This window comes from Ranitomeya imitator, chromosome 5 (genome assembly GCF_032444005.1).
Source record: "Ranitomeya imitator isolate aRanImi1 chromosome 5, aRanImi1.pri, whole genome shotgun sequence".
NCBI classification, from domain to species: domain Eukaryota; kingdom Metazoa; phylum Chordata; class Amphibia; order Anura; family Dendrobatidae; genus Ranitomeya; species Ranitomeya imitator.
Window position 1 is genome coordinate 277,345,266 of NC_091286.1, and position 12,536 is coordinate 277,357,801.

A 12,536-nucleotide genomic window follows, 5' to 3' on the forward strand; every position below is an offset into this window, starting at 1 on the left:
CAGGTTGAAGTGTAGGATTATTGTAGGGTTCTATATGTGTTTTCTGGTCAATGTTGATATTCTGGTATCTAAAAAATTGGTTACACTGGGTAGGTGTTTTTTAATTAGCATATTAAATAAAGATAACATTTTTTTAAGGGATTATATGTTCACACTAAATTTAATTTTCCTGAGTTTATATATATGACCTTTGTACGCAGTCAATTTGCAGGTTATTATTATTATACACTAGCTGAAGAGCCCGGCGTTGCCTGGGCATAGTAAATATCTGTGGTTAGTTATAGCACCTCACTTCTCTTATTTTCCCATCACGCCTCTCATTTTCCCAATCACATCTTTCATTTTCCCCCTCACATCTCTCATTTTCTCCCTCACACCTCTCATTTTCTCCCTCACTCCTCTCATTCCCCCCTAACACTTGTCATTTCAACCTCACATCTGTCATTTTCTGATCACTCCACTATTTGACACATGTGACAGGTTAGTGTAGCAAGTTGTGTGCAGCAAGTTTTGCGCATGGCAAGTTTTGCGCGTGGCGAGTTTTATGTGTGGTGCCTTTTGAGTATGTGCAAGTTTTGTGTGAGGCAACTTTTGCATGTGTTGCAACTTTTGTGCATGTGGCAATTTTTCCGCGTGTGCAAGTTTTGCGTGTGGCGAGTTTTCCATGAGGTGAGTTTTGCACTTGTGGCGAGTTTTGCAAGAGCCTAGTTTTTGCATGTGGCGAGTTCTGCACGTGGCGAGTTTTGAGCGGCGACTTTTGTGTTTTGACTTTTATGTGGCGAGGTTGGTGTATTTGTGATGAAATGTGTGCTGAGGGTAATATGTGTTCAAGCACGTGGTAGTGTGTGGCGCATTTTGTGTGTGTGTTCATATCCCCGTGTGTGGTGGGAATCCCATGTCGGGGCCCCACCTTAGCAACTGTACGGTATATACTCTTTTGCGCCATCGCTCTCATTCTTTAAGTCCCCCTTGTTCACATCTGGCAGCTGTCAATTTGCCTCCAACACTTTTCCTTTCACTTTTCCTCATTATGTAGATAGGGGCAAAATTGTTTTGTGAATTGGAAAGCGCGGGGTTAAAATTTCACCTCACAACATAGCCTATGACGCTCTCAGGGTCCAGACGTGTGACTGTGCAAAATTTTGTGGCTGTAGCTGCGAAGCCTCCAACACATTTCATTTAACTTTGTCCCCATTATGTAGATAGGGGCAAAATTGTTTGGTGAATTGGAAAGCGCGGGGTTAAAATTTCACCTCACAACATAGCCTATGACGCTCTCAGGGTCCAGATGTGTGACTGTGCAAAATTTTGTTTCTGTAGCTGCGACGCCTCCAACACTTTTCCTTTCACTTTTTTCCCCATTATGTAGATAGGGGCAAAATTGTTTGGTGAATTGGAAAGCGCGGGGTTAAAATTTCACCTCACAACGTAGCCTATGACGCTCTCGGGGTCCAGACGTGTGACTCTGCAAAATTTTGTTCCTGTAGCTGCGACGCTTCCAACACTTTTCCTTTCACTTTTTCCCCATTATGTAGATAGGGGCAAAATTGTTTTGTGAATTGGAAAGCGCGGGGTTAAAATTTCACCTCACAACGTAGCCTATGACGCTCTCAGGGTCCAGACGTGTGACTGTGCAAAATTTTGTTGCTGTAGCTGCGACGCTTCCAACACTTTTCCTTTCACTTTTTCCCCATTATGTAGATAGGGGCAAAATTGTTTGGTGAATTGGAACGTGCGTGGTTAAAATTTTGCCTCACAACATAGCCTATGACGCTCTCGGGGTCCAGATGTGTGACTGTGCAAAATTTTGTGACTGTAGCTGCGACGGTGCAGATGCCAATCCCGGACATACACACATACACACATTCAGCTTTATATAGTAGATTTATATAGTGCCATTTATTCCATGGTGCTTTACTTGTGAAAAGGGGCAAATATAGACAAGCACAATAAACATGAGCAATACAAGGCACACACAAGTACAGAAGGAGAGAGGACCCTGCCCACGAGGGCTCACCGCCTACAGGGGATGGGTGAGGATACACTAGGGAAGGGTAGAGCTGGTCGTGCGGTAGTTCAGCAGACTAATGATCACTGCAGATTGTAGACATGTCAGAAGAGGTGGGTCTTCAGGTTCTTTTTGAAGGATTCCATGGCAGGTGAGAGTCTGATGTGTTGGGGTAGAGAGTTCTAGAGTATGGGGGAAGCACAGGAGAAGTCTTGTATGCGGTTGTGGAAAGAAGAGATAAGAGGGGAGTAGAGAAGGAGACTTTGAGAGGATCGAAGGTTGTGTGTGGGTAAGTACCAGCAGACATTGTCACAGATGTATGGAGGAGACAAGTTGTGTATGGCTTTGTATGCCATAGTAAGGGTTTTGAACTGGAGCCTCTGGACAATAGGAAGCCAGTGAAGGGCTTGGCAGAGAGGAGAGGCTGAGGAATAACGGAGAGACAGGTGGATTAGTCTGACAACAGAATGTAAGATGGATTGGAGTGGTGCCAGAGTGCTGGAGGGGAGGCTAGAGAGTAGGAGATTACAGTAATCGAGGTGGAAGATGATAAGGGCGTGGACTAGCGTTTTTGTGGTTTCATAGTCAAGGAATGAACGGATCAGGGAAAAAGTTTAGAGTTTGAGTCGGCAAGAGGAGGTAAGGGCTTGGATATGAGGTTTGAAAGAGAGGGCAGATTCGAGGATCACTCGAGGCTCCGAGCATGCGGGACTGGGGAAAGTGAGCAGCCATTGACATTGATAGATAGGTTTGTGGTAGAGTGAGAAGGGGGAAAGACGATGAATTCTGCTTTGTCCATGTTAGTTTTAGAAAGCGAGCAGAAAAGAAGGCTGAAATAGCAGACAGACATTGTGGGATTTTGGTGAGTAAGGAGGTGAGGTCGGGTCCAGATAGGTAGATCTGTGTGTCATCGGCATAGAGATGATACTGCAAACTGTGGGATTCTTTGAGCTGTCCCAGGCCGAAAGTGTAGCAGGAGAAGAGCAGGGGCCCTAGGACTAAGCCTTGTGGAACACCGACAGACGGGGCGAGGTGAGGAGGTGGAGTGGTTAAAAGGTTAAAAGCCTTATGAGAATGCTGGGTCATTGTGCTGAAAGTTCAGCACCCAGGAGAAAATTTATTTTATTTATCTCGGGTGCCGACAGTTTTCAGTCATTCAGACTTGTCGTCACAGCTATAGTCACTGCTCACAACACTGTGAATGATGGATGTAAGCACACCCCAGCACTTTGTCTGACAGCCATCTCAGCAGTGCTGTGGCTGTAACTGCCCGAGCACGCATGAATGACTGAAAGCCATATGCAGGAATGCATTTAATTTACTCTTCATGGTGCCACACTTTCAGGACTGTGACTGGGCAACTTCCTAAGGATATTAACCTGCAGATTGTCCCTATATCTGCAGGTAATTATTGCTTTCCAACATGACAGGTTTCCTGTAATGTTTCACTTCCTATGTGTGAGCGCCACTTCATTATTCATCCAGGCACCACAACTATGCTTTACAGCATCTTATTGGTATTCAGTGGAAGTTTTTTGAACCATTTGATTAGTTCCTTGATTAGCCTTTACATTTTTATTCAATCATATCTTTGTCTGCATCTCAAACTTCCATGGTTCCATAGTATATACAGATAAATGTGCAGCTTTTTTCAGTGGAGAATACCAATTAATTAAATATCAGGGCTATATAAGCCCAATTATAAATATTTTATGCCAATTTGTTACTATTTCATGTTGTCATAATTAGTCCATCATTTGCTGATATTATGTCAAGCTTGAACGTTTGGCCCCTATTTATTTTCTAGATTTATCTTTTCATTCTGGAAATGCATATATAATTTATTTAAAAAATCTGATATTATTATACTATTATCGATAATAGGAATACTATACATATTAGTATTACAAAAATATTTTCAATTAAGGTATTTGTGTTAATTCATATGGTGATTTTATTGAAAAAAATATATTTTGGTGTTCACAGGGTGGCTTCACTAGGAAATATTCTCTTAATTCGAAGACTGGGACTCTTCTTCCAGAATTTCCTAGTGCTCAACATCTTGTTTTTCAAGGATCATTGTCCAAAGAAAAGGTAGAATTGAGTTAATTGTATTTCTAAACTTGTAAAGCTGTTATAGCATAGTCTTCCTAAAAAGCAAAATATACTGCAAATTTAGAAAATGGTCTGATGATTGATAGACAGGTGCGTGCCTCTCACAAAATTAGAATATCATCAAGTTAATTTATTTCAGTTCTTCCATGATTGTTGAGCTACTGAAACAGACTAAGGCCAGTCTCACACGTCCAGATAATTCTGGTACCAGAAAAATCGGTACCGGAATTATCCGTGTCCGTGTGTCCGTGTGCTCACGTTGCACATCAGTGTGGCACACGGGCGGCAGCCGTGTGCCGCCCGTGTGCCAACTGGGTACCACACGGACTGTGCAGGAGACAGCGCTACAAGTAAGCGCTGTCCCCTGCTTTGGGTGCTAAAGCTCCATTCATTTCTTCTCTCCAGCAGCGTCGCTGGAGAGAAGATATGAAAAATCATTTTTTTTTGTTTTTGGTGTTTAAAATAAAGATCCCTTTCCCCAACCCCCTCCCACCCCCTGTGCACCCACCCGCTGTTAATAAAATACTCACCTAGCTCCCTCGCTGCTTCCTCTCCACGCCGCAGCTTCTCCTGTATGATCGGTCACATGGGAGGTGGAGCCGCATATTCATCACTGTAATGTGCGGCACCATGTGACCGCTCATACAGGACAAGCAGCGACGCTGAGAGGATGTAAGCGCCGAGGGAGCTGGGTAAGTATTTTAATGCCAGCGGGGGGGCGCACAGGGGGTGGGAGGGGGCAGATTGCCGGCAACTTTATTTTAAAAACAAAAATAAATAAAAAAAAAGATTATTCATTCCTTCTTTCCAGCGAACGCTGCTGGGAAGAAGGGATGAATGGGGCTTCAGCACCACACGGGGGGACAGCGCTTACAGTAGCGCTGTCTCCTGCATGGCACACGGACTGCATACTGACAGCATCCGTGTGCGGTATGTGTTTTACATGGACCCATTGACTTTAATGGGTCCGTGTGATCCGTGCACTCCCACGAACACTGACATGTCTCCGTGTTTTCCAAACGGACACACGGTCCGTGAAAACACGCTGACATTTGAAGAGACACATTGATTTTAATGTGTCTACGTGAGTCAGTGTCTCCGGTACGTGAGGAAACTGTCACCTCACGTACCTGAGCCACTGACGTGCGAAACCGGCCTAAGGGACCTTTTCAACGCCTTCAAGACCCAGACTGTTTTCACCTTTCTGACCCTGCCAATTTTTACACTTCTGATCACTGTCACTTTATGAGGTAATAACTCTGGAACACTTCAACGGATCCTGGTGTTTGTGATATTGTTTTCTCGTGACATATTGTATTTAATGATAACTGTAAAATTTATTCGATATGACTTGCTTTTATTGGAGAAAATAATGGAAATATGGTGAAAAATCTGAAAATTTTGCAATTTTTAAACTTTAAATTTTTATGACCTTAAATCAGAGAGTCATGTCACACAAAATAGTTAATAAATAACATTTCCCACATGTCCACTTTACATCAGCACAATTTTGGAAACAACATTTTTTATTTTAGAAAGTTATAAGGGTTAAAAGTTGACCAGCGATTTCTCATTTTTTCAACCAATTCTACGACACCATTTTTTTTAGGGACCACATCACATTTGAAGGGTCTATATTAAAGAAAATACTGAAAAGTGACACCTCTCTAAAAACTGCACACCTCAAGCTGATCAAAACCACATTCAAGAAGTTAATTAACCCTTCAGGTGCTTCACAGCAACTAAAGGAACGTGGAAGGAAACAATGAACATTTAACTTTTTAGTCACCCTTCAAGGAACTTATCTAGGTGTAGTGAGCATTTCGAACGCTCAGGTGCTTCACAGAAGTTTAGAACGTAAGCTGTGAAAATAAAAAAATCTATTTTTTTTCACAAAAATGATTTTTCAGCAGCAATCTTTTTATTTTCACAAGTGTAAAAAGAGAAAATGGACCACAAAAGTTGTTGTGCAATTTCTTCTGAGTACGCTGATATCCCATATGTGGGGGAAAACCACTGTTTGGGCATACGGCAGAGCTCGGAATGGAAGGAGTGATGTTTTGAATTGCAGATCTTGATGGAATGGTCTGCAGACGCCATGTTGCACTTGAAGAGCCCCTGATGTGCCTAAACATTGGAAAACCCCCAAAATTGACCCCATTTTGGAAACTAGACCCTTCAAGGAACTTATCTAGCTGTGTGGTGAGCACTTTGAACTGCCAGGTGCTTCACAGAAGTTTAGAACGTAGAGCAGTGAAAATAAAAAATCACATTTTTTCCGCAAACATGATTTTTCAGCAGCGATTTATTTATTTTCACAAGTGTAAAGGGAAAAAATGGACCACAAAAGTTGTTGTGCAATTTCTCCTGAGTGCGTCAAATTTATATAGACCATCAAAGTTAGGATCGTCTCGGGGAGGGCACTGTGCATTATCATTATAATGCAAAAATTTATGGATCCCTTCAAAACGTTTCCTTGTCATGGCCATGCGGAATACCGGTGTACTGTAGAGAATATCAGTATTCCAGTATTGACGAATCCCAGCTTTTTTATTGTGCCCATATGCAGCAAAATTCCATAAAATGTCATCTCTGCTGCATTTACGGGGGTCCATCTGGTGTATGATGACGTGGGATTTTGGGTGAAAAATTGTAGAGCAATCAAGTTCATCTGGGATACCATAAGATTTATTATTTCCTCACTGAAAAAGAATTTGAAGAAGTCAATTTCAGTGAGGCCAGTGGTGTCAAACTGGGAATGACTGAAATCGGGAATGACAGGCTGAAAATTTTCAGGGGGTGCAATCCATATGGAATCGATTGCTGCAGGAGTTGCCTGGGTCCTAGGGCACCTTGTTGGGGGTCCTTCCTCACCAGATGAGGAGGAATAGAGGAATGTGGGATCTTCCTCACTGGCTGAATCCTTGTCGGACGCAATGATGGCGTAAGCCTCCTCTGGTGAATAGCGCCTTGTTGACGACTGGGCCACTTTAATTTTTTTTCCCAAACTTCGGGAATGTGTATGTAAGTGGTGCTTTTACACGTGTAATGTGTGGGGCTTGTGTAATAGGGTACAATTTATTATAAAAAAACAAAGAAAAAAAAAGTAGAGAGATAAAATGTAGAAAAGAAAAAAAATGAAAAGAAAAATCAGATGTAAAAAAAAAAGTTTGTTTAAAAAAAATTATACGTTCACTACACTAATGCCCTCCCTATAAAATTTACCCTTGCCACAAATAATTATTTTTTACAAAAGAAAAACGGACGTCAGCAACAATGTGATTTACGGTCCCTTAATGCACTTGCTGAAAATTTACTCGGTGCAGCTAATTATTTTTTTACAAACGAAAAACGGACGTCACAAACAATGTGACGTATGCTCCCCTAATGCACTAGAAATTACTCGGCGATAGCAACAAACAAATCGGTCGTCAACAACGCTGTGACGTCGGCTACGCTACCTTGCTATGTCTAAAACTACAACTGTACTAACTACTATTATAATTTTTTTCGAAAAAAAAAATCGGACGTCACTTAGACTGTGATGTCCGCTACGCTAACTAGCTAAACAGAGTAAAATTCCTGTGGTGCAGTCTTTGAGCAGCAGCGATACTGATCAGAGCGCTGCGGACACAGGAAGAGCACAAATGCTCTGTGCAGGACGCACCACACACAAAAAAGCGCAAAAAATGCACAAAAAATTCAATTGGAGGGGGTTAGGGGGTACTAGAACAGGGGTGGGGACTGGGAAAGGGGGTGTCACCAAACACTGACGCCGGCTACGCTACATCTAAAACTACACTGTACTAACTACTATTATTTCTTTCTAAAAAAAGAAAATCAGACATCGTTTAGCCTGCAATGTCCGCTACGCTAACTATCTAAAAAAAGAAAAAATCCCGTGGCGCAGTCTCTGATCAGCAGCGATATTGGTAAGAGCGCTGCGGTCACAGGAAGAGCACGAATGCTCTGCGCGAGACGCCGTGCACAGGAAAAAAATGCAAAAAAGTGGACTAAAAATCAATTGGAGGTGGGGGAGGGGGGTACTGGAACAGGGATGGAATGGGAAAGGGATGGGGGAGGTGCTGCTGCTCTGCTGTGATCACAGGAGTCACACAGCTGGCAGATCACAGCAAAAAGTAGAGAGCACAGCAGGAAGCTGGAGCTGGACGCTGAAGATGGAGGCAGGAGATCGCCGGGTTGATCACACTGGCTACCAATGGATTCTTTTCTCAGTTGAAACACAGAGGGGCTTGGACAACTGCTCTGCATGCCAAATCTGAGGTAAAGATGGCATGCAGGGCGGTGATCGCTTTTTTAAATTAACCCATTTGGCACTGATTGGCTAGAAGCTATTGTTCAGCCAATCAGCGCCATAGGGGTTAATCTGGTGAGGTGACGTTGGCATCACCCCATCTACTGTGATGGCTGTGATTGGTGCTACATCACTCAGCACAGATCACAGCCGGTCAATAACTTTATTGTCACATTGCTGTGATTGGCTGGTCAGAATTGACCAGCCAATCACAGCGATCACCGATGTGGGGGGGGCGGTGCAGCCCCCCAGGGCTACATGCAGAGATGGTCTGCTGTCAGGGACAGCAGCCATCGGAAACGGTCACTGTGCGATGCCGCGTGGTGACCGGAAAATGGCGACGCCGTACTAGTACTGCTCTGGGCAGAAATGCACCTCCCGCAGAGCAGTACTAGTACGGCGGAGGTCGGGAAGGTGTTGAATGCTTACGAAGACTTTGCAGCTGTTTTTTGTTAATTATGCTAATTTACTGAGATAATGACTTTTGGGTTTTCATTGGCTGTAAGCTATATTCTACCAACATTAACAGAAATAAACCCTTAACCCCTTAGCGACCGCCGATACGCCTTTTAACGGCGGCCGCTAAAGGTACTTAAACCACAGCGCCGTTAATTAACGGCGCTGTGGAAAAAGTCCAAAGCGCCCCCCAGAGGCCGATTTTCTCCGGGGTCTCGGCTGCCGAGGGTAGCCGAGACCCCAGAGAACATGATTCGGGGGTTTTTTAACCCACCCCGCATTTGCGATCGCCGGTAATTAACCGTTTACCGGCGATCGCAAAAAAAAAAAAAAAAAAAGCGATCTCTTTTTAATTTCTCTGTCCTCCGATGTGATCGCACATCGGAGGACAGAGAAAAGGGGTCCCAGGTGGCCCCCCAATACTCACCTAGCTCCCCCGATGCTCCTCGTGTCTCCAGTTGGGCGCCGCCATCTTCAAAATGGCGGGCGCATGCGCAGTGCGCCCGCCGGCCGGCACCGGGAGAATCTTTGGGGTCTCGGCTGCCGGGGGTAGCCGAGACCCCAAAGAGCACGATCGGGGTCGGTATTACCGACCCCTGTTTTGCGATCGCCGGTAATTAACTGTTTACCGGCGACCGCAAAAAAAAAAAAAAAAGTAAAGTGTAATTCTCTGTCCTCTGATGTGATCGCACATCAGAGGACAGAGAAATAGGGGGATTCGGGGACCCTAGCATACTCCCCTAGGTCCCTGGATCCTCTTGCTGCTCCTCCTGGCCGCCGGCAGCAGAACATGGCGGACGCATGCCCAGTGCACCCGCCATCTGTCTCCATCTGCCGGCCGGCAGGAGAACAGCAGTTGGGGCTAAAATTAGGGTTAGGGTTAGGGTTAGGGGTAGGGGTAGGGTTAGGGTTAGGGGTAGGGTTAGGGGTAGGGTTAGGGGTAGGGTTAGGGTTAGGGTTAGTGTTAGGGTTAGGGTTAGGGTTAGGTTAGGGTTAGGTTAGTGGTAGAGTTAGGGGTAGGGTTAGGGGTAGGTTAGGGTTAGGGATAGGGTTAGGGGTAGGGTTAGGGTTAGGTTAGGGGTAGGGTTAGGGGTAGGGGTAGGGTTAGGTTAGGGTTAGGGGTAGGGTTAGGGGTAGGGGTAGGGTTAGGTTAGGGGTAGGGCTAGGGTTAGGGCTAGGGTTGGGGCTAAATTTAGGGTTAGGGTTGGGGCTAAATTTAGGGTTAGGGTTGGGGCTAAACTTAGGGTTAGGCTTCTTTCACACTTACGTCGGTACGGGGCCGTCGCAATGCGTCGGCCCGACATACCGACGCACGTTGTGAAAATTGTGCACAACGTGGGCAGCAGCTGTAGTTTTTCAACACATCCGCTGCCCAATCTATGTCCTGGGGAGGAGGGGGCGGAGTTACGGCCACGCATGCGCGGTCAGAAATGGCGGATGCGACGTACAAAAAAACGTTTCATTGAACTTTTTTTGTGCCGACGCTCCGCCAAAACACAACTGATCCAGTGCACGACGGACGCGACGTGTGGCCATCCGTCACGATCCGTCGGCAATACAAGTCTATGGGCAAAAAACGCATCCTGCGGGCACATTTGCAGGATCCGTTTCTTGTCCAAAACGACGGATTGCGACGGAATGCCAAACGACGCAAGTGTGAAAGTAGCCCTAGGGCTAGGGTTAGGGTTGGGGCTAAAGTTAGGGCTAGGGTTGGGGCTAAAGTTAGGGTTAGAGCTGGGATTAGGGTTAGGGTTTGGATTAGGGTTCGTATTAGGGTTAGGGTTGGCATTAGGGCTACGCTTGGGATTAGGGTTAGGTTTGGGATTAGGGTTAAGGTTAGGGTTGTGATTAGGGGTGTATTGGGATTAGGGTTAGGTTTGAGGTTAGGGTTGAGATTAGGATTAGGGGTGTGTTGGATTTAGGGTTTTGATTAGGGTTATGGTTAGGGTTGACATTAGGGTTGTTTTGGGGTAAGGGTTGTGATTATGGTTAGGGTTAGTGATTAGGATTATGGATGAGGTTGGGATTAGGGTTAGGGGTGTGTTGGGGTTAGGGTTGGAGCTAGAATTGGGGGGTTTCCACTGTTTAGGTACATCAGGGGGTCTCCAAACACGACAGCCAATTTTGCGCTCAAAAAGTCAAATGGTGCTCCCTCCCTTCTGAGCTCTGCCGTGCGCCCAAACAGTGGGTTACCCCCACATATGGGGCATCAGCGTACTCGGGATAAATTGGACAACAACTTCTGGGGTCCAATTTCTCTTGTTACCCTTGTGAAAATAAAAACTTGGGGGCTACAAAATCTTTTTTGTGAAAAAAATATATATTTTTTATTTTCACGACTCTGCATTCTAAACTTCTGTGAAGCACTTGGGCATTCAAAGTTCTCACCACACATCTAGATAAGTTCCTTGGGGGGTCTAGTTTCCAAAATAGGGTCACTTGTGGGGGGTTACTACAGTTTAGGTACATCAGGGGCTCTGCAATCGCAACATAATGCCCACAGACCATTCTATCAAAGTCTGCATTCCAAAAAGGCGCTCCTTCCCTTCCGAGCTCTGCCGTGCGCCCAAACAGTGGTTTACCCCCACATATGGCACATCAGCGTACTCGGGATAAATTAGACAACAACTATTGCAGTCCAATTTCTCCTGTTACCCTTGTGAAAATAAAAACTTGGGGGCTACAATATCTTTTTTGTGGAAAAAAAAATATTTTTTATTTTCACGACTCTGCATTCTAAACTTCTGTGAAGCACTTGGGCATTCAAAGTTCTCACCACACATCTAGATAAGTTCCTTGGGGGGTCTAGTTTCCAAAATGGGGTCACTTGTGGAGGGTTTCTACTGGTTAGGTACATCAGGGGCTCTGCAAACGCAACATAGACCATTCTATCAAAGTCTGCATTCCAAAACGGCGCTCCTTCCTTCCGAGCTCTGCCGTGCGCCCAAACAGTGGTTTACCCCCACATATGGGGTACCAGCATACTCAGGACAAATTGGACAACAACTTTTGGGGTCCAATTTCTCTTGTTACCCTTGTGAAAATAAAAATTTGGTGGCTAAAAAATCTTTTTTGTGGAAAAAAAAAATATTTTTTATTTTCACGGCTCTGCATTCTAAACTTCTGTGAAGCACTTGGGCATTCAAGGTTCTCACCACACATCTAGATAAGTTCCATGGGGGGTCTAGTTTCCAAAATGGGGTCACTTGTGGGGGATTTCTACTGTTTAGGCACATCAGGGGCTCTCCAAACGCGACATGGCGTCCGATCTCAATTCCAGCCAATTCTACATTGAAAAAGTAAAACGGCACTCTTTCTCTTCCAAGCTCTGCGGTGCGCCCAAACAGTGGTTTACCCCCACATATTGGGTATCGACGTACTCAGGAGAAATTGCACAACAACTTTAGTGGTCTAATTTCTCCTGTTACCCTTGTGAAAATAAAAATTTGTGGGCAAAAAGATCATTTTTGTAGAAAAAATGCAATTTTTTTTTTCACGGCTCTACGTTATAAACTTCTGTGAAGCACATGGGGGTTCAAAGTGCTCGCCACACATCTAGATAAGTTCCTTAAGGGGTCTAGTTTCCAAAATGGTGTCACTTGTGGGGGGTTTCCACTGTTTAGGCACATCAGGGGCTCTCCA

General features: G+C 44.8%; 1 protein-coding gene across 1 annotated transcript in view; it reads left to right on the forward strand.

Moving 5' to 3' along the window:
• Nucleotides 1-12,536, forward strand: part of RFX6 (regulatory factor X6) — a 248,889-nt gene that overhangs the window by 107,219 nt on the left and 129,134 nt on the right. Inside the window, exon 7 of the mRNA XM_069726189.1 lies at nucleotides 3,995-4,102. Coding sequence (XP_069582290.1) covers nucleotides 3,995-4,102 — 108 coding nt within the window. The remainder of the gene's footprint in view (nucleotides 1-3,994; nucleotides 4,103-12,536) is intronic.